Genomic DNA, 24,806 nt, shown 5'->3' on the forward strand with positions numbered 1-24,806 from the left:
AATGAAGGTATCCTGAGGTAGAATGTGTGATGGCCTTGAGGTAGGATGCAGCTTGGTTTGCTGCAGGAAATAGACCAGCTAAACAAGAATATAAAAAAGGATATGAATGGAGGAAATGAGTATACAGCCATAGGTGAGACTTTGTAGGTTATTTACAGGATTTATTTTGAGCAAAGAGCAGAAACAATAATACTGTTAGTTATTAGTGGCAACCATTGTTCAGTTATCATGTTAAATGCTTTAAATGAATTATCTCCTTTAGTCCTCACTTTAACCTTCATTTTACATTGAGAAAACTGAAATTCCATATGGTTGGATGATTTGCCCAACTCACCTGGCTGGTAAGTGGTATAGGATATAACTCCAGAGCTCATGCTCTCAACCACTTTGGCACAATGTCTCCCATGATCATATTTATATATTTATACACACAATAATTTATACTAATAAATTTATATATATAAACATGGAATATGTTAACTATGAGATGCATGTAAGACATTTATGTCAAGATATAAAAAGAGCATTTAGATATATAGGTCTAAATCTCAGAGGAGAGGTAAAGTGAGGACCAAGTTATGCTGTTAGCCTTTATATAGATTAAAAGTCATAGGAGTGAATGAGGTTGCCTAAGACCAGGTTGTAGATTGAGAAAAAAAATGGCCTGATTAATTCTAACATTTATAGATTGGATACAGATAGTTAAAATGTCTACTTTGGCTAAGAAATAAAAAAAAAGGGTTAACCTACTAGATCAGGTGATGTTTCTAGTAAATAATTGTGAAAACATTCTCGATTAAATTTTTGGGATTTAATACAAGTGCATATTTATGCCTATAGACCATCCTTTAATTTAAGAGAGATTACAATGGAATTTATTAATGCCCTCCAGAAGTATGAAAACATCTTACATTCGCACAAGATAGAAAAGCTACTCTAAATTAGACATAAGGACATACAGAGAATTTATAGCTTCAGTTTTACAACTTCAATCCTAAGCTGAAGGTCAACACAAAAATTCACTAGCCCAGATCTCAAAAAGCTGCTCTTCTTTCTGGTGGGCACAAAATTCTTAATTATTTTGACCTTGCAAAGGACAAACAAAAAGACTAAAAAAGGGGATTCTCTGCCATTGCTCTTCTAATAGAGACCAGCTCTCCATTACCCAACAGGTATTACCAAATGATCAGACCATAAAACCAAATTTTCAATCACTGCCACTACCAATGTGGAATGACTTAGCCATACGCAAATCAAAAAAAATTAGTCATTAAAAAGGAAAAACAGACAGTAAACTTAGTTCTATAACCACTTTGGATTTACTCAAAGAGCCAATAAAAGATGAGCCTGACAACCCATGAAGCTTGTTCCTTGGCCATTGTTGGCTCCGTCATGTGAGTCTATTTGGGTATCTCCATGGAACGTTGAGATTTCCAATGATAAAGTATAATTTAAAAAATATAAAGTCATGTCTCTCATGAAAATATAAATGAACATATGCCAAAATTTTATTCAATGCATTAACTAATGAGGGAACACGTAAAATGTTAAGACCAATTCAAAGAGTCTCTGAAAAGCTAGGCCTATATTAGTAAAGAAACGTTAGCTTGAGATTGCAGGGTTTGATACAAAACTGATTAATGCTTTACAGCATGATAAATTATAACCTGTGGGGTTATGTGGTCCCCCAAACAGAACTTATTTTCATTTCCAACACACAAAAATCTACAGGTTAACCTCTGACCCTATGGAATCATAAGAGTCCAGTCAATATAAAGTCAAGGCCAGAAAAGCACTGAAAAACAGCCAGTAACCTCTTGCCCATTTCCAAGTTTTGGATAATTTTTCCCATAGGAGTGAGATAGTGCAAATATTGTGTAGGATGTATATTTACTAAAAAGTTGTTCATTTAGCTGAAATTCATATTTAACTGGGCATCCTATATTTATCTCTTAACCCTAATAACAAGTTAACAAATTTCTAAGGCTGTACAGCTCAGTTTCCAACAATACACCTCTTAAATCTGGGATAGCTTCATATTAGATAATAAATATTGGCCAAAAAGCTTGGGTTTTTTTTTCCATAAAATGGCTCTATAGCACTTAGTTGTTATTAACTTCATTCGAAACAAGTATGTTAGATTATATTATGACAGCTGTCATATCAGCATGCATTAAAAAGACGTATCAAAATTGGTGAATTTTTGTGTAGCCATTTTAATATTGAAGATAGAAGAAAATACACATTTTCAGTGTATTATGCTGTATTATTTTAAGAAAGGTAAAAACAACCGAAATGCAAAAAAGAAATTGTGCAGTGTATGGAGAAAGTGCTGTGGCTGATCAAACCTGTCTGCGAAGTTTCCTCCAGAAGATTTTTCCATGCTGAGTGGTTGGGTAGACCAATTAAAGCTGACAGCAATCAAGTTGAGACACTAATTGAGAGCAAACAACATTATACCACATGAAAGACAGACGACATAATCAAAATGTCCAAACCGATAAAGTTATGAAAATGAAAAATGTGTTTTTATTTTACAAAAAAATACTAAAAAGAATTTTGGCCAACCCAATATTAAGTCCTATTTCTACTGCACTCTTATTCTTCATGTATACCACTATGAGGCACACACAACTTACGGTCTACTAACCGGAGGAAGTGCATAAGACACCAAGGGTTGCTACTTCGCCTCCCCGAGCTGACCTTTCAGGGACCTATGAGATTTCACAAAACGCCCCGCTCAGCACGCCTTAAGCATCTGTGCGCAGGCGCAGAACTGCCCCCAAGCCAGACCTGAACTGCGCAGGCGTTCCAGTGAGCGTGGGGGGAGCTGTCGTGCGCCCTGTGGGGGAAGGGAACCTAGGTCGGTGGGCCACAGGGATCCTGAGGCGCCGAGTCTGGGGGCTGGGAGGGGCTACTGGTTTGGCGTCGAGCTGCGCAGTGCGTATTTTGTGCTCCATGGACAAGCCCTTCCGGGAGGCACGCCGAGAAGACAGCGTGGGGCTGATCCCTACGGGCGGTTCGGCCCCACACCGAGAGGATCTCAGCAGCAAGGTGAGTGCGGGAGGAAACGAGAAGGCCCGCAGGCTCGGACTGGCGCCGCCGACCCCTGAGAAGGTGCAGCGTGGCGGCAAGGCCGCGTCTCGGCTTGGCCCAAGTGCCTTGCTGCTTTTATTCTTAGCCCTGGCCAGCTACAGTTAAGGGAGACCCCGAAACGTGCCCGGAAATGAGGCCCAACTGGCAGTGGGCGGAGATTTGGTCTGCACGACCTGTGTAAGTTCCACCGGCCACAGATCCGCTGTTCTGAGAAAATGTGGCCACCATCCGTGCAGTTGTCTGTCCCTGACGTCCACCAGGAAGCCCTGTCCATTCTACTTCTGAAGCTCGACTCACGCGTGTGCCTTTGTCACCGTGCGCACGCTTACCGTCCCCAACCAGCTGCCGTAGTCTGCACGCTGTCGGGACTCGGCCACGGCCCGGACTGACTCCTCCTCCTCCTCCCCCCTCCTTACCTCCCTGCAGTCTGTTTTCCACTGGAGCCAGGGCAGTGATCCTCAGACCCCTGATTGTCCTCCTTCCCCCCGAAAGAGGGGACAGGGAAGCCTATGTAGTATAAACCTTATCTGCCCTTGACAGAAAAACCCGCGAAAGTGTATCGGGGTTGGGGATGGTTATAGCCTTCCGGGTATTAAATGCCGTACATTCTTTGGTTGTGTCCGAAACGAATAGTCGTGTCTGGGGCAAGTCTCTAATCCCTCTGTGTCACTTTACTTGTTTGAATCAAAGTGAAATATGTGCATACCTGCCGTCCCTAAAATGCACGGGAAAGCATTGAGCAAACACAAGTTTCGAGGTTGTGCAGATTCGGCCTCGGGATTCAACTGGACCCAGTCAGTTGCCACACTGAAGGTTAACTGGGAAGACAAAGGGGTACACACTCGTGGCGGGTTGCATTTTCAAGCCGCAGGCAGCCCAGTCTGATTTCTGTCGTGCCAGAACAAGCCACTTCTACTGATGTATGACAGATACCTAAGGTATGTGAGGTAGGACACCAGTTACAAATTTGGTTTCAGAGGCACTGGTGAAACTACATCATGCGTCATGTTCAGAAAATAACTACTATTATTGAAAAGATGAAAAAACGTGTTTTCCACTTAGTTGAGCCCTCTCCTACTAATAGTGAAGCCTCCTGCAGCCATACCTGCTCGGTGCTAGTCTCTGACACAGAAGGAGGAACAAAGCGAAGATGGAAATTAGTGACCGACCCAGATGGGGCGTTTGGTACTATTTCCATGTTCTGAATGCCTCGCTGCACCATTTTGGACATAAATCGTGAAAAATCATTGGTATTTGGGGCAGGGGGAAGTAACCCATCCCTCTGTTTGGTATTCTTTATTTTGAAAAGCTAAGACAAAGCAAAACCGTTGAAAAACTGGTACATATTGTCTATTTTAAGTAAAGGGTACAAACCTTGTTTAGTAACTCACCTTGTTTAGTAACTCCGGCTCATGCATGAATGCTGATTACCAATAACAACCTTCCTGGGGCTGTCTAACACTTAGTGAGTCTACTCTGTTTCTTCCTCCGACTTTCCCACACCTGCACCCTCACACACACTGCTGCAGAAGAGAATCTTATTCATAGTCTCACTTGGGGGGTAGTGTATTTTTTTCTTTGTATTTTAATTGTTCAAGTACAGTTTTCAGCCATTTAATCCCATCCCAGCCCACCTCTGAGCCCTCTCCACCTCCCTCCACCTCCCTCTCCCATTTCCCATTCCCTTGTTATTGTCCATGTGTCCTTCATACTTGTTCCTGCAAACCCTTCCCCCTTTCCCCTGAAATTCCCTCCCCTCTCCCTTCTGGTCACAAACTCATTTGGACAATGAGTACATTATAGCTTGTTTTCCCATCTCTACTTTTAATGGGTCCCCATTTAACATACTTTGAGAACTTCTGATTTAAGAAATTTTTTCTTCATTTCAATAGATTAAAGAACAAAAAATTGTTGTGGATGAACTTTCTAACCTGAAGAAGAACAGGGTGAGTTATCAGAGTGATTATAAATCTCATGTAGGAGGGTTCGATTATATTTTATTAACTATATGCTAAAGTTACAAGAATTTTATATAAAATATATTTCAGTATCTTTTTAAATTGCAAAAGCCAAGTCTCCAAGCTTATATATATGTACATAATACATAGATATCTATTTAAATGTAAATGTATTTACCTTAAATTTTGTAGTTCAAGAGAAAATATAGATATATAGATACCTATATATTAATCATAGTTGATAATATTTTTCCTCATATAAAATTCACATTATCTTTGAACCAAATGATACTAATTGTACCATGATACCTTGGAGCTGTAATAACTAATGATATTTATTTGTACTTAAATTTGATATTTTCTTTAAAAATAAATGAACTTTAAATATATTGAGAAAGAGGAAACAGTTTCTTTAAGTGAAAGTGGATAATTGTTAAAAAACAAAAAGGATTGCCCTGACTGGTGTGGCTCAGTGGATTGAGTGCTGGCCTGCGAACCAAAGGGTCACTGCTTCAATTCCCAGTCAGGGCACATGCCTAAGTTGCAGGCCAGGTCCCTGGTATAGTGTGTGTGAGAGGCAACCACATACTGATGTTTTTGTCCTTTTCTTTCTCCTTCCCTTCTCCCCTCCCTGTAAATAAATAAATAAAATCTTTAAAAAAGAAAGGATAAATTGCTTCCCCTCCCACTCCCCCATTTTCTTACATAAATGTTCCAAATATCTAACATGGTTATTTAATGCCATTTCCATTAATATATTCATAAACAAGCGAATTACTGTTTCATGTGTACTTATACTGCCAAAAAATTACACTTTAAAGTTAAGGAAGAAATGACTTTGAACCCTTTAAAGTATTTTACAGTTTATTTGATAACTGACAGGTTAGACATTTCTGATATTGTCACTTGTATAATATTAGAGGTTAAAGCACAATTGATACAGACTTTGTAGAGGGAAAATTGGCAGAATGTATCAAGACCTTAAAGGTATGTAACACTTCAACCCGGCAGTTGCATTTACAGGAATTGATACTGAGGAAAGAAGTCATAGGAGTGCACAGAGATTTAGTTACAAATATGTTCATCATAGCATAGGTTTATAATAGCTAAAAGTTGGTAGCACCTTAAATATCTAAAACTTGAGGACTGACCAAACAAACTGTAATACATTATACCCATACAGTAATGTTGTAAAACAGTAATGCTGTAAGACAACACATTAATAAGAAAAAACCTCTTAATATATTGTTCATTGATAAAAGCAAGTTATAAATCTGTACTTACAGGAGACTTTTTATTTGTTAAAGAAAAGTAGTACTATGGTATTTGTAGAGAAAAAAGAGTTCATCTCAGTCTTAATGGTAACAGTAGCAGGATAATGGGTAACTTTCATTTATCTTTATGCTAAGATACTGTCCTGAACATGTGACTGATGTTCAAGAATAAGTAATACTGGGGTACAAAGTTTTGACATCCGCTGCTTTGTAGATGAAATCATAATATTAGCCTAAATTGTGTTTTGCAGAAAGTATATAGGCAGCAACAGAACAGCAACATTTTCTTTCTGGCTGACCGAACAGAAATGCTTTCTGAAAGCAAAAGTAAGTTTTTTTGGTATATTATATAGAAATACACAGACATTTTTTTTGCAGTTTTTCTGTAGAAATTCATGTCAGTACCTAAATTGTGCTGTCTATATCAGTCTGTTTTAATAGGTATCTAAAGATTGGGTAGTGGTACACATCTTAATAAATTTAATGCAGTACTTTGGTTTTCTTCAAGTTAGCTTTCCAAAGATGAGTTTATAGTAAAAGTGAAAATCAAATAAAAATAGGTATGATGTGTTAGAGAGCTCTAATTATTGAAGTGTGCTTTAGAGTTTGAGATAGATCTAGTATGAAAAACTATTCTACCACTTTCTGAAACCTTCATGACTTTGCATGAATTACTATGAGCCTCCAAAGTCTGTGGGATTTAAATAAGATGGTATATGTAAAAAATGCACAGCCCAGTGCTAAAATAAGCATTTAATATACTGATACTATCTATTTTCCTAAAAGGTAAATTCTCCTATGAAAAGCCTGTTGTAATTATTTGCACTAATACACTGCACTGTACTCAAATGGTTTGATCTTGGTAAATATGTTGTCCTGTGAATTACTAGGTAAAACTGCAAGAATTTTTATTTTACTTAATATTCTTGTCCTATTTCCCCACAGATATATTGGATGAGCTGAAAAAAGAATACCAAGAAATAGAAAACTCAGAGAAGACCAAAATCAAGAAATAGTCTACTTGATTTCACATAACAATGTGTGGCATTTGTTGTTCTATAAGCTTTTCTATTGAACATTTTTGCAAAGATTTGAAAGAGGATTTATTGTGTAATCTTAAACGACGGGGACCCAATAGTAGTAAACAGTTGTTAAAGTCTGATGTTAACTACCAGTGTTTATTTTCTGGTCATGTCCTTCACTTACGAGGTGTTTTGACTGCCCAGCCTATGGAAGATGAAAGAGGTAATGTGTTCCTGTGGAATGGAGAAGTCTTTAGTGGGATAAAGGTTGAAGCTGAAGAGAATGATACTCAAGTAATGTTTAATTATCTTTCCTCTTGTAAGAATGAATCTGATATTTTGTCACTCTTCTCAGAAGTTCAAGGTCCTTGGTCTTTTATATATTATCAAGCATCTAGTCATCATTTATGGTTTGGTAGGGATTTTTTTGGTCGCCGTAGCTTGCTTTGGCACTTTAGTAATTTGGGCAAGACTTTCTGCCTCTCTTCAGTTGGCACCCAAACATCTGAAGTGGCCAATCAGTGGCAGGAAGTTCCAGCATCCGGAATATTCAGAGTTGATCTCAAATCTACTTCCATTTCCAAATCTGTGGTTTTAAAATTGTATCCTTGGAAGTACATTTCTAAGGGGAACGTTACCAAAGAATGTGTTGATAGCCTGACTCAAATTTCTGCAAACTTGCCGACGTTTGTATCAGTGGTAACAAATGAAGCCAAACTATATCTAAAAGAACCCATTGTTCCTTTAAATATGACATTGCCACAAGCTTCATTTGATAGTTGTTGCAGTAATATTTCCAACATTTCACATACAAGAGAGATACTTCAGGTCTTTCTTACTGATGGACACATGAAAGAAGTAGTTCAGCAGTTCATTGATGTCCTGAGTATTGCAGTCAAGAGACGAGTCTTGTGTTTACGTCGGGATGAATACCTCACACCCAGTGAAGTTTTGAAAACTTGTGATAGGAAAGCAAATGTTGGAATCCTGTTTTCTGGGGGTATTGATTCCATGGTTATTGCAACCCTTGCTGACCATCATATTCCTTTAGATGAACCTATTGATCTTCTTAATGTGGCTTTCATGACTGAAGAAAAGACCATACCAACTAGTTTTAACAAGAAAAGGAGAGAACAGAAAAATTGTGAAACTCCTTCTGAAGAACCTTCTAAAAATGCTGTTGCTGCTGCTGCTGCTAGTCCTGATAAACAATTCATTGTACCAGATCGAATCACTGGAAGAGCAGGACTAAAGGAACTACAAATGGCTAACCCTTCCCGGATTTGGAATTTTGTTGAAATTAATGTTTCTGCTGAAGAACTGCAAAAATTAAGAACAGCCCGAATTTGCCACTTAGTTCAGCCCTTGGATACAGTGTTGGATGATAGTATCGGCTGTGCAGTCTGGTTTGCTTCCAGGGGAATCGGTTGGTTAGCGACCCAGGGCAAAGTGAAGTCCTATCAAAGCAGTGCAAAGGTATGACAATATTACCACTCAGAAGAATTCCTGAGACCTAATCTTGGTCCTTAAAGCTTTTAGCATGTAAGTTGTGAAAATATAGCGTATTTTAATTGCATTTCAACTACAATACAATGTATATGACTTTAAAAATTGGTCACATTTTACTATTTTATGGCTTTGCCTTATGGATTTTCTCTGAAAATGTTATCTTTGAGGTAATAATTTTTTAAGCTTTACCTTTATTTTCTTTACTGTATGGTAGATAACATGTTTATATGTATTTCTGTAAACTGCTATAGGTAGTTCTTACTGGAATTGGTGCAGATGAGCAACTTGCAGGTTATTCTCGTCATCGAGTCCGCTTTCAGACCCATGGGCTGCAAGGATTGAATAAGGAAATCAAGATGGAACTGGGTAGAATTTCTTCTAGAAATCTGGGTCGTGATGACAGAGTTATTGGTGATCATGGAAAAGAAGCAAGGTAACACCAATTCTCTGAATGTTGTGTAATTTTGTAAAAATAATAGACTATAAAAGGAAATTTTTAGGTTCGTTTTTTTCTTTGGAGACTGTTCAAGTAAATAACTGTAGCAACAATAATATTGTGGCTTTATATAGCAAACATAGATGGCAGCAAAGGAAGATGTGTCATTCACTTTTGAAAAGAAGATGTGTTTAAGTAGTTAATTTATTAACTGGTAGTTTATTATAAGCATATGAGAGCAGGGAGTCCAAATAAGCTTCGTGGGATGTAGAACATCCTAATACACCAACCCTGAGACTTCTTTGTTTCTTGTTTCTGTTCGAATTTTCCTCTTTCCACTGAGCTGTGGTTGCCTTTACACCCTTGTCATTCTTATGTTGCCTGTTCTGACATGTAAAATCTTGATTACTGTCTCATGATTCTAGTTTTCAAAATTACATTATAAAGAGATAATGCCACATTACAAAGTCTGTAAAATGTTACTCCTTTTGAAGGGTGTGTGTGTGTGTGTGTGTGTGTGTGTGTGTGTAAGAGAGAGGTGGGGGGAGAAATTCAGTCTGTTATTTCAGCTAGGTCAATGAAAAGGAATTTAATTTTATTTAGTGAAAGCAGTTAATTCTGAAGGTCCCATATGATACTGTCAGGTAAAAATGGATATGAAAAATGTTTAGAACATTGTGATTTAATAAACACCATAATGGCTAAATCTAAAAAATGTATTATGTACTTTCACGTGCACATTAACAGTAATCGATTGATTAGATTCTTAATCTAAATATTCTTTTACAATTAATTAATTTTTATAGAACATTCCATTTAACAAGTGCCTTTACCCTTCTTAGTCTCTACTTGAGCTAGAATCAAATACAGTGAAATACAAACACTACTATAACTATATTGCATTTTGAGGAACTGGGAGGAAAGAGAATGTTAAAGTACAATATTTTAAACAGAAAAAAGAACAATTTTGTAGGAAAACAGGAAAGCCAAAAGTGCAGAGTTATTTTTTAACATCTAATACTTTGTTCTATCAATTAAAATGGCTTAAATGCAATTAAACTGTTTTAATACTTAAAGTTTAAGTTCAAGATTGTAGAGCCTTTCTGTATTGGTTTCATATCCTTAAAGTGTAATTTCTTAAGACATGATAAAGACCAGATAGAAATTGAATAATTGACTTAAAACTATGCTTCTTTAAGACACCCTCAGACATCCTCAAACATATCTTATAAAACAATTTGAAATTATTTCTTGATATCATAGGTCTGATTTAATTATTGAGGCAAATTTTTGTAACATACATATTAAAATTATATATTATGAAATACTTTTTATGTGATTAAAGGTTAGCTGCAAAACTGTGTGAATAACCAGAATATTTTTAGTTTTTTTTTTTAATTGTATGTATTTTTAGAAAGACAGGGAAAGAGAAAGAGAGGGAGAGAGACATCAGTGTGTGGTTGCACCCCCCCCAACCAGGGACCTGGCCTGCGAACCAGGTATGTGCCCTCATTGGGAATCAAATTGGCAACCCTTTGGTTTGCAGGTACATGCTCAATCCACTAAGCTATACCAGCCAGGCTGAAGAATATTTTTAACTGAGGAAAATAGTACCTTGAAAAATTAATTTTATACTGTAAATTATAACATGGAATAAAATGCAAAAGTACATAATAAGTAATTATGACATTGATTTTATATTTATAGTGTTTCTATTTATCTATTTATTTTAGATTTCCTTTTCTGGATGAAAATGTTGTCTCCTTTCTAAATTCCCTACCAGTTTGGGAAAAGGCAAATTTAACTTTACCTCGTGGAATTGGTGAAAAACTGATTTTGCGTCTTGCAGCAGTGGAACTTGGTCTTACAGCCTCTGCTCTTCTGCCAAAACGGGCCATGCAGTTTGGATCCAGGATTGCAAAAATGGAAAAGAATAATGAGAAGGCAGCTGACAAATGCGGAAGACTCCAAGTCGTTTCCTTAGAAAATCTTTCCATTAAAAATGATATTAAAACATAATACTTCACAGTGTAATAACATTTGCTAAATAATTATTATATAAAAATAAAACACTGCTGCTCTATTGTATAATGTAGTAATTATAATGTAGTAATTTTAAAATTCATTATGTGAATTTTTACTGAATATAACCCATTTAGTCACATTGACAGACTATAGAAAGAATGATTACACTTGAAAGAACAACTTTTGTATCTTAAACTGTGATATTAATTAACATTGCTTTCAACTCTGACATGGTTAATGTCCCACCGGCAACAGAAGGCAGCCTTCACTGACACTTTTCATCATGGTAGCTACATCCAAAAATCACTCAGTTTGTTGTTGTCAGGATCATGGCTTACATGGGACTCTATTTGACAGGTGAGAGAACTAAGGTTTAGAGAAGCTAAACTATTTGCTTATTGCTCGGAGCTTCATGCTCCTGAGCAATACTTGGTGCTTCTGTTACATTTCCTTAGGCAACTCATTTCCCACTCCGAAAACTTTTGAAGACTATTTTAAACATTCTCTTGTCTCATAAATCTCTAATACCTCCCTCTCTGCCCCATTCTCAGCTCATGACCTGGGCTTTTCACAGTCATCAAGCGACGGATGGACTCCACTTTCCAACATCAAAACTTCTGATGCACCTGTAGGTAACACCTATCCTTTTCTCCCTTCGTGCCACTGGGAAAGGAAATGTATTAGTCCACCCATGAAAAGGCCATGCCTCCACATGTTCTCTGTATCAATTCTTCCTGCTTTTCAGGAATCTTATACTCTCTCCAGCATCTTTGGCCTCTGCTATAGGATCTTCCCTATCATTATTTACATATTGCAGTCTATACCAATTTAAAATGCACATCTCTAGACCTTCATCTTCCTCTATTTACCATCTGCTTCTCATCCACACTCGCTCTTCACCTTTTCACCTGATTCACTCCACTCCAACCTGACATCCACCCACAGTATTAAGCTATGATCACCCTACTAAGACCACTGCTGGGGATCTGTTCCCAATTAGGGCCGACGTGCTTTCTGAATATGGACATGCTTTGATTCTGAGTCATAGAAATATTAGGGTACATTCAGGACAGACAGAATTGTCAAAAGACTTTCGTATGTCCTGAATTTATTCCCTGGTGAATGCAATTTTTAAACCAGGTTTAAATATTACCTGAATAGCTTTCCTCTCTACCTAAGAGCAAACAACTTCTAAGTGTCTGGTACTGAGTGCTAATTTGACATTGCTCATGGTGGGAGTGGGTAACTTAAGAGGCTTGCCTGGCAGCCCAGAGTAGACTATATTAATTTTTATAATATAGTTTAGTACTAAAAACAGCTATTGTATATGCAGTGCCTAATCAATTGAACCTCTAAGGAATCTCCAGGTCATCTGCTCCAGCAGGATACTCTGTGCGCATGTTTGTTTTTGTTGTTTTTTATGTAGTTCCCAGAGGGCCTGATTACTTACAGCCTTGGTAATTCTACAAACAGGGATATAGTTCTATGTTAATCCTTAAAGGAATAATCTTTCTGAAGGTTTGAGACACTTCGAACAAACCATATGGGTTTCTGAATAGGAAACATCTTATGTAGAGGAATTTACATGTATTCCTGCTTTATAACTGCAAACAGAAATCTCTTAAAAGCCGTGATTTTTGACATCCCCTTCCCCAGCCCATGGTCTTGGTTAGCTTTCCTTCCTGTGCTGTCCATACATCTGAAATCTGTCACACTGTTTAAATAAACCTATACAATCATCCGTGGGGTTTGGCGCTTGGTGTCTGCCCTGTGTTCCAGGTTCTCCAATTCCCAAGGCAATGCCTGGCTCATAATAAGCGGTTCATGAATGTCCAGGAATGATGATGGAGGTGGGATTCCAACTTAGGAACTGCTTTAGAGCCTGGTGCTGATGCCTCTGACACTGTTTTTGTTTTCTTCACTGAGACAAATAGTGAAGGTAGAAGAAAGTAATAGGCCAGGTAATCAGAACATGAGGAGTGGCTGAGTTTTAGAGAGGGCGGGGTAGAATGGGGGTGATGCACTTGTACTGGAGGAATCTGTGCAGCCATCAGTGGTGCCCCAGGTGCGAGGACCAACGGCTCTGATCCCTGCGCGGGAGGCTGGGTGGAGGGACTTCCAGGGTGGCCACACAGAACAAGCAGGCCTCCCCTGGCTCTCGCCCAAGCAGGCTTCCTGATGGTGGATTCTCACCCAAAGAGAAGCCATTCCTGATGATCACTGTCTCCGGCCCCCAGGAATATCCCAAGGACCTGTTTGGACGCAGTTTCCCTCTTCAGAACAAGAAAATCATTTCAAAGTAGGTTTCTACACTTTCGTCTTTTCCCCTTTCCCTTCTCCGTGTGGGCATAGGTATTAGACTTGCTTATGGATGACCTGGGTTGGTCCTGATTCTGAAGGTATGAAACCTTAGGCACTTAGTTTCCATTTCCATTTACACAGTGAGGGTACTTACTCTCTGAGCTGAGTTCTCAGAATGCCCTGACAGCATCACCATCACCTCTTAACTTTTCAGAAATGCAAATTCTCTGGCCCCACTCCAGTCAACTGAATCTTAAAACTCTAGGGTTCGGAAATGTTTTAACAAGTCCCAGGGGTGATTTCAATGCAGGCTAAATTTTGAGAACCACTGTGAAAAAGGGGGGGATAATTAAATTAAATATTGGTATGAAGAGTTAAACAAATAGTAGATGTTCACAACCATAGTAAATAATGGTTGTGATTATTATTACTCCAGAAACAGAGAAGTAGTTAGTTACACAGAAACAAAGTTAAGCAGGCAAATTTTGCCTTTCCTTTTCTTTTAAGCAGATCTTTATGTTCTTGCTTTTAAAATTAAAATAAAAAATAAGTATATGCCAAATAATAAGTATATGCCACTCCAACAAAAAATAGCTATGCAACATTAGCTTCTCATATATAAACTTACATTTCTTTTTGACACTATTAACATCTTTTGACTTCTTAGAAAAGCAGAACTTACTAGTTTAATTGTTTTAATTCAAATCGTAATTTTTTATGCTGAAATTGGCTTAAGATTGAAAAGTGTAATAAACTTTTCAGGAGTGTATTGCATTTTTCAGTGTAATACAGGAGCTACACTCCTGGCTGTACCCAATCAGTGGAATGAGCACAGGCTGTGAACCAAAGGGTTGCCAGTTCAATTCCCAGTCAGGGCACATGGCCAGGTTGTGGGCCAGGTCACCAGTAGGGGGTATGCGGGAGGCAACCACACATTTATATTTCTCTCCCTTTCTCCTTTCCTTCCCCTCTTTCTAAAAAATAAATAAATAAATAAATAAATAAATAAATAAATAAATAAATAAATAAAATCTTTAAAAAAAAGAAAAGTGTAATAGATCTTACCACATGACCCAGCAATTCCACTTCTGGGTATTTATCTGAAAAACATGAAAACACTAACTTGAAAAGAGATATGCACCCTCATATTTATTGCAGCATTATTTTCTGTAGACAAGATATGCAGGCAATCTGTGTCCAACAACACAATGGAATATTATTTAGCAATAAAAAAGAATGAAATCTTGCCACTGTGACAATATAGATGGACCTAGAGGGTGTTATGCTAAGTGAAGTAAGTCAGAAAGGGAAATAGAAATGTTGTATGATTTTTACTTATGTGTAGAATAGAAACAAACAGTAGAAACAAACTCATAGATACAGGGAACAAATGGATAGTTGCCAGAGGAGAGGGGGTGGAAGAATAGGTGACAAAGGTGAAGAGGGAATAAGAGGTAAAAACTTTCAGTTATAAAATAAGTCACATGGATGTAATGTACGGCACAGGAAATATAGTCAATAGTATAATAACTATTGTATAGTGACAGAAGGTTACAGGTCATATGGTGATCATGTTGTAAGGTCTATCAGTGTAGAATCACTATGCTGTACACCAGAAACTAATATAATATGGTATGTCAACTATAATTTTATTGCTTGTTTTTTTTCTTTTTATTTATTATAGAAAATTCAAAAAGGACACACCAGAATTCATTAAAAATGTTAAAACTGCCCAAAAAAGGATTACCTAGATTTGATCAAATTCAAGATGAAGAAACTTACCTGGAAAATTTAGCAGTACAGAGAAATGCTTCTGCTTTTTTTGAAAAATATGATCGGAGCGAAGTACAAGAGTTGCTGACTACTGCACTGGTTAGCTGGTTGTCTGGTAAAGAAGACGTCCGCTATCAAATAGACATCCCGGGTGGAATTATGAGTCAAATGAATAATGTAGCCTTCAACACTGCAATCCTGCTGACTCCTGTGGACCCTACTGCCCTCTTAGACTATAGAGAAGTCCATCAGATCATAAGGGAGTTGGCTGTTGGGATTTATTGCTTAAACCAAATTCCTTCGATTAGTTTAGAAGCTAATTATGATCAGAGTTCTTCTTGTCAATTACCTCCAGCTTATTATGATACCAGGATCGGGCAAATTCTGATCAATATCGACTACATGCTGAAAGCACTGTGGCATGGAATATACATGCCCAAGGAAAAGCGAGTCAGGTTCTCCGAACTGTGGCGTACCATCATAGACATTGATCCAGATGGAAAGCCTCAAACCAATAAAGATATTTTTGCAGAGTTTAGTTCTGCAGGTAAGAGAATTTAATACATTTTACTTTTATTAGAAGCCATTAAAAAATTGTGTGTGTGAGTGAGAGAAAGATTTTTTTAATTGAAATGCTTTGGGGTGATGTCGGTTCACAAAACCGTACAAGTTTTAGTTGTACAACTCAACAAAACATCATCCGTATACTACATCATGTGTTCATCACCCAAAGCAAAGTCTCAGTCCCCATCTATCCCCCTTTGCCCACCTCCACCTCCCTCTACCCCTCTTCTGACTATCACCACACTATTTTCTGCATCCATGTGATGATAGATAGATAGATAATAGATGGATGATAGATAATAGACAGATATATTTTTTCTTAATTCCTTCACATTCTTTCATTCAGTCCCCCCAAACCCCCTCCACTCTGACAACTTTCAGTCTGTTCCACATAACCATGCCTTTGTTCTGTTGTGTTCGTCAGCTTACTTTGTTCATTAGATTCCACGTATAAGTGGGATTGTATGGTATTTGTCTGTCTGGCTTATTTCACTCAGCATAATAATCTCCAGGTCCATCCATGCTGTCATAAAAGGTAATTTATCTGTGGCTCAGTTTTAGGTATTTAGCCACATTTCTTAGAGATTCTTTTAAAACCAAAGAATCCTTTCAATAAATTTTTAATTTTTTCAGCATCACCAAAAGTTATGTTTTAAGTCAAACAGCTTGCCTCTCTCTCATCTCAATCTCCAGTTTCTGCAGAACAGATCAGATTTCAAAAACTTGATGGAAGATTTTCAGTTTATACTTTTTGTCTTATGGAGCCTATGCAGGAAAACCCGCAATAAAGCCAAGGATAGATGGAGTGCAGTGAGTAAAATCTTCAGACTTGAAAACAAAATGATTACCAGATTTGTTAGCCATCCACATTGTCATTTTTATAAACCTCAAAAATGAATGATACAGGAATTGAAATTAAGGATAAATAATGTGCATCGGCAGTTCAAGCTTTGGTATTTTAGTAGCATTTTGTTACATGAGTATTTATCTTTGATTTACCTAATTTTTAAGTTCCTCTCTTCTCATGGTCATTATTCTCTAATGCCCGTATATAAACAATAGATGCCACAAAATCCTGGTGCATCTCTTTCACATATTTAGGTTTTTACTGAAGCTTTAAGAAGACTTTCTTCCCCACAGTTCCTTTGCAGCAGGCCATGTGGAATGGGGAGTAAAATGAGAAATGTGTGACACTGTTTCTAACAGCTTTCATTGATCCAAATATATTTCATCGTTTTCTATATAAATTGTTATAGTTTCATCCCTGGGATAAAGCCCACTTGATATTGCTGGATCCAGTTTGCTAATATGTTGTTGAGGATTTTAGCATTTATTCTCATCAAGAATATTGGCCTATGATTTTCTTTGTAGTGTCCTTATCTGGTTTTGGAATTAGGATAATGCTGGCTTTGTAAAATAAGCTTGGGAGTCTTCCCTCCACTTGAATTTTTTGGAACAGTTTGAGAAAGCATAGGTGTTGTTAGCTCTTCTTTAAATGTTTAGTAAAATTCACCTCTGAAGTCACCCTGTCCAAGAGTTTTGTTTGTTGGAAGTTTTTTTGATTTACTGCTTTGATTTCCTTCGTTGTAACCAGTCTGTTCAGATTGTTTCTTCCTAATTCAGTTTTGAAAAATTGTATGTTTCTAGGAATTTATCTACTTCTTCTAGATTGCTTAATTTGTTGGCATATAGTTGTTCATAATATTTAATGCAGTTAATATGGTAAATTAGTTTCATGGAATTGTTTTCTTATTTTTCCCTTCTTGGTCAACTGATATCTAAGTCAAAAGGTATATGCATATAAACAAAATATACATATATGTTTGTAAATGACTCTAGTTTGATTTATTCACGTTATATTCATTGAGCTTTTATTTCTGGCTTAGACCCAAAAATAAGTCTGATGTCAAGAACAAATAAACAGTAAGCCTAAGTGTAAGTAAACTCCATGAAAAAGGGGCCATTATCTGTCTTGTTTATCCCTGAATGTTTAATGACTAAAACTGCCTGGCACATTGTAAACACCAACAAATCTTTGTTAAATTGCATTAAATTAATTGAACCAATTCACTTAATGAAAGGTTATTGCACATCCTGAGAGATTAAGTCTAGCATGGCTGTCCCAGGGGCATTTAATAATTGTGAACTCAGGGAACAGCCCCTCATCCAGGGTGCCATCCTCCTATTTCTGTCTCAATGACTGATTCTTCTCTGGGCACTTTCTCCTATCCAAAATAGATTCTCCCATTCTCCGGTGCCACTCTCCCCTCCATTTCATTCTTCCACCTCCTCCCCCCACTACCCTCCCTCTCTCCTCTCCCCCTCCCATTCCCTCCCCTCTTTCCTCTGGTGGTGCTGTCTGGGAAAGGCGATCCCTGGTTCTCACTGTTCCTTAACCTTATACTATGGCCAGTCCTTGGGTGCTTTCAATTTCTGAGTCTTTCTGTGGAGACAATTGACTTGTTCCTACCCACTCCAACCCAGGAAGTTTTAGAGGTATCAACAGTGCTCTGACTCCTATGTAGATTTAGTAAAACTGTCAGTAACACTTTAATTTCTTTATAAACTCTTAATAATTTATTTTACTAACTTTAGCAAAAGGGTGAGAAATCATAATGGTCATTATAAAAATCCAAGAATATTGTGGAAAGATAGATAAACAGATAGAAAGAAGTTGAGGGGGAAAAGGAAAAAGAAAGAGGAGCACATTAATGTATACTTTTATACTTTAATGTTCATGTGTTACAAACTCCACACTTTATTAAAAGTTGTATCTTATGATTCTAAGCTGTTTTCTCAAGCTTAAATTAAGGATAACATTATAAATGCAACTATCCTATCTTTATTTTATTTTTTAAATTTTATTTTTCAATTACAGTTTGCATTCAATGTTATTTGTATTACTCTCTGCTGTATAGCATAGTGGGTAGACAATTGTATACTTTATAAAGTGTCTCCCCCTATATTTTTAATACCCCTCTGACATCATACATAGTTATGACAGTAATATTAACTGTATTCCCTCTGCTGTACTTTATATCCCTGTGACTCTTTTGTAACAATATTTTATACTTCTTAATCCTTTCATAAATGCAATTATGAAAAAACATTACTGACAAGAAGGTCCTTAATTTCTCGATAAGTGGAAAGAAAATGTAGCAGGAAATTTTTCACTTATAACTGAGTAAAATCAAGTTTTAATTCTTATTTGATTTATCACAGTTAAGCAGGAAAGTTATTGATTACATATGTTTATCCCCTGTTATCAGCAAAAACAAGAACTATGTAATACAGTGCTTGAAAAGCAAATTACCCTATTAGCCCAAGTGAGACACTGATTTCCTGTCTAATGGAAGATAAGATTTTCTTGTTCTTCCATATTTTCCCCCATTTAAAGTTGGAACTTACATTATTATTTTCATGGTGTTGTGTTTCTTGTCCTTTAAGGAGAATGGAAATCTGCCGTTTTTAATTCTACAGATTTCCATCGTTCTTTACTCTGCTTAGTGCCCACTCATCCGTCTGTTTTTCACCTTTAACAATTTTACTGGCATTTTATTACCCCCTCACTGTCATGTTAGTAGGATTTCAAGATTAAACCCTGGGTTTAATCTGCTGTATTCATCTAGAAGCTAAGCACGAAGTTTTCATGACCTAAAAATTTTCTTTTTCACTGTGAAGGTTTGATTGATATTACAGAGGATCCAGACTTTAATGGAATCTATGATGAAGATATGAATGAAGATCCCACATATAATCCCAATTGCCCTGAGGAAAAAGCTGTATTTATGAAACATGCTGAAAACATTGTGCTAAAGCTGACATTCAGTACCACAGAAGTTCAACAGTGTGAAAATGTCTTTATTTTTGAAACAGCCTATTGGCTTACTAATGCTATAAAGTGTAGTCAGGATTGTCTTGATATTTGCACCTACCAGAGACTGCAGCAAAGGTTATACCTTCAAAAAAAGGTTATTCAAAAACACTTCGAGAAGAAAAAAGAAATCAGAAGAGGAATAGGATACCTAAAGTTAATATGTTTTCTGATTCCATTTCTACTGAATTTAAAAAAGAAAATGAAAGTTCCATATTTAAGTAGTCTGCTTCAGCCTTTTTCAGGTATCACCAAAAGTTAAATATAAAATATAGATATATTTTAAATTTATATTTAAATTTACTTTTGTTTTAATACGTGAGTCCAGGCATGTAACCTAGCTGTTGTCTGTTAGAAAGAAAAAACAAGATTTAATGTCTCCAAAGTAATCAAATATACTTGGTATTTGTACACAGTACTTGGTATATATAATTGGTATACAATTGGTATATAAAACAATTATAAGAGCTATGGAAAGTCTCAAATTCTGGAAACTTGGGAAATACACTATGTTTATGATGGGACACCGCTGTGGATACATCATATTTTACCCAAATTACTCTATAAAGTAGTGTGCAGTTCTTCACAAAATCCCTAACATGATTTTCATGTAAGTTTATAAATCGATTCAGAGATTAATATAAACAACTAAAGGATCATGAATGTTCTTACTTTTTAGATAAAGAGATGGGAACATATTTAAAATGTTTAATATATGGCTCTGTAGTTAACAATAGACTGACGTAAGAGAACAGAGAGCTGAATGAAACAGGACCATGCATATGTAGCATCAGGTGGGACTACGGTGCAAACTATTTCACCCACCCAAAATAGCACACAATTTACCTATTTTCACTGGGACCCAAGCATATGGGTTTTCTATTCAGATGACAAATTTTCAGTAGAAATTTTGCAAATCATGTGAAAATTTGTGTCACGAGGATTCAAATGGTAAAGATTACGCACATCTGTGAACTATTTAAAAATGGGTTCATGACAATACTCGTCTGGGGTAGGGGTAAAGGGATGGTGCATGTGCGGAACTAAGAGGGCCTTGCTTAGATAGGATGTTAGCTGTATCTGTAATGTTTCATTATTTAGATTATTAAAGCCAAATATGTTAATAGTTAATTGCGGGTGGTGAGATTAGGGTGTAATACTATTCTTTGTGCTTTTCTGTATGTGCCTTTTACATTTTTCAAAATACATTGTATACTTTATATTGAAGAAACCATATTCTGCTAACAAGTCAAAATTTTGAACAAACGTAATCCTTACTGAGACTTTAGAAAATTATGTTTTTTAATTAAATGTTTTATGTGTGGTTTTATTACTTTCCAGGAAAGTGGGCTGGTTATTTTTGTAATGTGAAAGATACCCCCTTATTTCTTTTTAATGGTGCCTTTCAGCTAAACTCAGGTAAATTTCTTTTACTTAACCAAAGTTTCCCTAAGGAACAAGGTTTCAAATCTTTTCTGATATTTGGAGGTAAGATCTTACTTTTGAGCTCACACATAGAAATCATTAGGTAGAATAATGTTTTAACTATTCTTTTGGAATATCTGTGCAATAAAACTACAGAAAATGCCTAAAATGTATGACATAAATATATTCTAATGTTTAACACATACACTTAAGAGCATAAATAATTTTGTAGACTACAATTGCCAAATTTTTCACTTCATGTGGATTTTTCACTTTGTTTACATAAAAGAGAATCTAGACTTCCAAAATATGATTGTTTATATGCTGTTTTTCATTGTTTAAATAAAAGTTTGTTTTCACTTTTGGAGATGACAAGGTCAAGACAGAGCGAGAATTACCTCCATTTATTTACGGGCAAGATTTTAAATGCCAGAATTTTCACTACACAAAGGATCAATATTTTCATGTTCATGGAGGAATTGAATTTGATATCACCACCTCTTCAATTGAGAATGCTTTGGAAGATTTTAAGGTTTAAATTATTATTGCTCCTGAAACGGTTTGTCATTTCACACCTCTTTTATGCTATTTTCCATTTGGAAACAGTCTCTGTTGGTACAGACACTAGGCAGCTCTCCAAATGACTATCTTCCCAACTCACTAATTTTTTCATACATTATGTTACAGACATGAATTAATTAAGTGCCCTCAAATAGTTAACCAAATTTGTAATAGAAATCCCTGACCATTCATTCACTACATGTTCCATCTTCCTCAAAGAAGATTATAACAGAGATTCTCTAGGGTTTGGGAATAATCATTCTTCATCTGGAATGTAGTATAAACATTATATATTTCAGTTGTCATTGCTTTTCAACCTTTTCTATATTTCTTTTGAATTTTTCTTCATTCTCAAAGTAGGGATCTGATACTAGCAGTCATTATTAGGGTCTGGGAGGGATATTTTTAAAAATTATCATTTACATGTATAGAATCTCATCTAAAAGACATCATAATTGTGTCATTTGTTTAAAGATATGTTTTTACTAACATTATATTTTAGAACAATTTAAGAAAAATAAAGGATTGTGCTGCTAATACATTTGTAGAAGATTCGGGATACAAAGAACATTACTCAATACCAGTCATGGAACTGAATGGAAAAAGGTAAGGAACTTTCAGTAATTATTCACAGCAGCCACCACTTGTTGAAAGCAGAAAACTGGAAAGTGTCAAAATTCAAAGGCTAACTTAAAAGCTAAGATGGAGATCTCAGAATAATAATGACCCCCATGAATGACATACAATCTCAACAAAGTATTAAATGTTATATTTGTTATTTCCTGCACTTGGATACATTCTGAGTAATAATAGTCCTCAGAGATGGTAATTATAATTAGCATGGCCTGATCCATACAGCTCCTTAATGTTCTAGAGCTTACCACCACTGCGGTTTCAAAGTTTTCTGGGTAGGATTCATAATGCCTGCTCTTTGATGTCAGAGGCTAGAGTCAGGCGAGTCTATGTTGATGAAGGTGGCACCTCCGTAAGTCGGGACCCCCAAACAAAGTGACAAGGACCATCACCAGCCTGGGCAGTGTATTTGCAAATTGCAGGTGGAGACAGCCTTTAGCTTCTTGTGGTCTAGTTTCCTTTTGTTGAAGAGGATGGTGGATAAGAAGAATGACAAGCTCAAATAAATGTGAACAGGTCCTCAGACATTCTTACATCTGTACAGAGGTCTAGGACAATATTCAGAAAACTGGGATTGAAGTAAAGGTCAAGGAAGAGGATATTCGCCTCCGACTAGTTTGTAACACAGTGTTTCCCTAAGACCTTCCTTTAACTGGCCCAAGGAGCTCAGCTTTCTCAGCGCAGGTAGTTACCAACTTGCTTCCCTAAAAATGTGCACAATGGAACCAACTCCTCAGCACCCTTCAGAGAACTGATAGTCACTAAGCAGTAAAGTGAACAGCCGTAGAAAGGGGTTGACCACTGTCAAGAATACTGTATTTACAGCAATAAGCACTTGCATTTGAAGCAAAACCCCAGGTAGTGGTAAGAGGCTTCCCACTGGCAGAGGCACTCACCAATGGAATGGTGGGAAAGCGTATCTCATGGGCACAAGTAGAGCAAGGCCACGATCTTCTTTCACCTGTGATAATAAGGAATCCCAGAGAACAGAGTCACTCAAAATTTCGTTCACTTCCCATTCCAGACTGATAGGGGGCTAAGGCTATTGTCTCCCTATGCCTCAAGGACCTGGTGGGATGGGGGCTTCTCTAGTCCACTGCTGCAGTGAGTGAAAGTCAAGCAGCCATTACCCAATCATCATTCCAGGTCAGACTCAAAGCAAACTCCTGAGAAAGCAAATGGAGCAATAATTAGATTAAAAGGGTTAATATATAAATTTGTGAAAGGAGGGTAAGCAGCTGGTTAAAAGGTAAGCCTAGAATTCCTTCAAGGAAGCCTTAGGACTTCCAGTGAATTTTAAGCAGTGCCCCTAGTCACTGGCATGGGAAGGACAGAGTCAATTGGAAGGAAGGGCCAATACAAAGAAAATACTTGTTATAGAAAGAGTTGATTTGTAATCATTGATAACTGTATTATTAAAATATTTACAATCAAGTACAATTTAAACTACATTTTATATTTGTTATTAAAAATGATGTTTACCAGCATATAAAAAAGTAGCAAATTACTTAAACTTATCTTTTTAAAAAATTTTTTATAGCTACTATGTGATTTACTTTGAACTTGAAACTTTCTATCAGCAACTATATAAGACACAGTGGTGGGGAGCCATAAATGAAATAGTGAACAATCTAAGACCAAAAAGACTTCCACTGACAGATGCTCAATTACATGAACAATTTAAGAAAAAATTTGGTTTCAAGAAAGCTATGAAATGCAAGGTACTTCAGTAATTACCACATAATTTTGTATAAGAAATTATATATCATAAGTACATGTGTCAAATTTTTATCTTTGGGATAAATAATAGATTAAATAAGGTTTTCAATATGAAATAAAATTTTTACATTTTAGCAGCTGAAATCTATACAGTTCTGGGTTATAAATGTATGGCAGGGTTACAAAACAACCTATTAATAAACTGGATTGTGATTCATTTTAATAATGGCTAATATTTACTGAGTGCTAAGTTTGTATGTCAGGCCCTATTATAAATCTCTTCATCAAACTCTCTCAAGGTACTACCAGTACTGTCATTATCCCTATTGTACAAATGAGAAATGTGAAGTGCAGCGAGTTAAGAATCTTTCCCAAATCACAAAGCTCATAAATGGTAGAGGCCAGATTCAGTCCTGGGAAGTAAACCTAAATAGCAGACCTAACGTCCTGAAATAAATCTCCGCATCTGCTTCAACAAGTCTTGATTTATAGCTTCTGGAACTGATTTTTAAATGGTGAGCTCACCAATTTCAAAGAATACACTGGCACTTACTTACCACTTATTTGTTTTAATTTCTATACATTTAAAAAATGTAATAACCTGTTAGTTTTACTTTAAAATATTTAGTAGCTGGA

The 24,806-nt window shown here is 36.5% G+C and overlaps 3 protein-coding genes across 7 annotated transcripts in view; all 3 read left to right on the forward strand.

Moving 5' to 3' along the window:
* Positions 1-2,801: 2,801 nt before the first annotated feature.
* ASDURF (ASNSD1 upstream open reading frame) lies at positions 2,802-7,363 on the forward strand. The gene is made up of 4 exons (XM_037162993.2): positions 2,802-3,054; positions 4,989-5,042; positions 6,580-6,655; positions 7,274-7,363. Exons 1-4 carry the CDS (start codon positions 2,959-2,961, stop codon positions 7,342-7,344), a joined length of 297 nt encoding a protein of 98 aa, XP_037018888.2. The 5' UTR covers positions 2,802-2,958; the 3' UTR covers positions 7,345-7,363.
* Positions 7,364-7,365: 2 nt separating this feature from the next.
* Positions 7,366-11,395, forward strand: ASNSD1 (asparagine synthetase domain containing 1). 3 transcript variants are annotated; one of them, XM_053665120.1, is made up of 4 exons: positions 7,366-8,826; positions 9,111-9,292; positions 10,714-10,794; positions 11,029-11,395. In XM_053665120.1, exons 1-4 carry the CDS (start codon positions 7,366-7,368, stop codon positions 11,312-11,314), a joined length of 2,010 nt encoding a protein of 669 aa, XP_053521095.1. In that variant the 3' UTR covers positions 11,315-11,395. The 3 variants fall into 3 exon arrangements, with proteins under 3 accessions (XP_053521095.1, XP_053521096.1, XP_037018879.2); XM_053665121.1 differs by having other exon boundaries at positions 10,710-10,794; positions 11,029-11,145; XM_037162984.2 differs by lacking the exon at positions 10,714-10,794.
* A 199-nt stretch (positions 11,396-11,594) lies between these two features.
* Positions 11,595-24,806, forward strand: part of ANKAR (ankyrin and armadillo repeat containing) — a 62,206-nt gene continuing 48,994 nt past the window's right edge. The window contains exons 1-8 of one of the 3 annotated variants that reach the window (XM_053665118.1): positions 11,595-11,677; positions 11,872-11,948; positions 13,558-13,619; positions 15,306-15,941; positions 19,640-20,077; positions 21,626-21,789; positions 22,321-22,424; positions 23,992-24,172. In XM_053665118.1, coding sequence (XP_053521093.1) covers positions 11,875-11,948; positions 13,558-13,619; positions 15,306-15,941; positions 19,640-20,077; positions 21,626-21,789; positions 22,321-22,424; positions 23,992-24,172 — 1,659 coding nt within the window. In that variant the 5' untranslated portion in view covers positions 11,595-11,677; positions 11,872-11,874. Of the gene's footprint in view, positions 11,678-11,871; positions 11,953-13,490; positions 13,620-15,305; positions 15,942-19,639; positions 20,078-21,625; positions 21,790-22,320; positions 22,425-23,991; positions 24,173-24,806 lie in introns of those variants that run through there. The other 2 variants (XM_037162982.2, XM_053665119.1) reach the window with 2 other exon arrangements.

Source organism: Artibeus jamaicensis, unplaced genomic scaffold (assembly GCF_021234435.1).
Source record: "Artibeus jamaicensis isolate MK-2021 breed Jamaican fruit bat unplaced genomic scaffold, CSHL_Jam_final contig_391, whole genome shotgun sequence".
NCBI classification, from domain to species: Eukaryota; Metazoa; Chordata; class Mammalia; order Chiroptera; family Phyllostomidae; genus Artibeus; species Artibeus jamaicensis.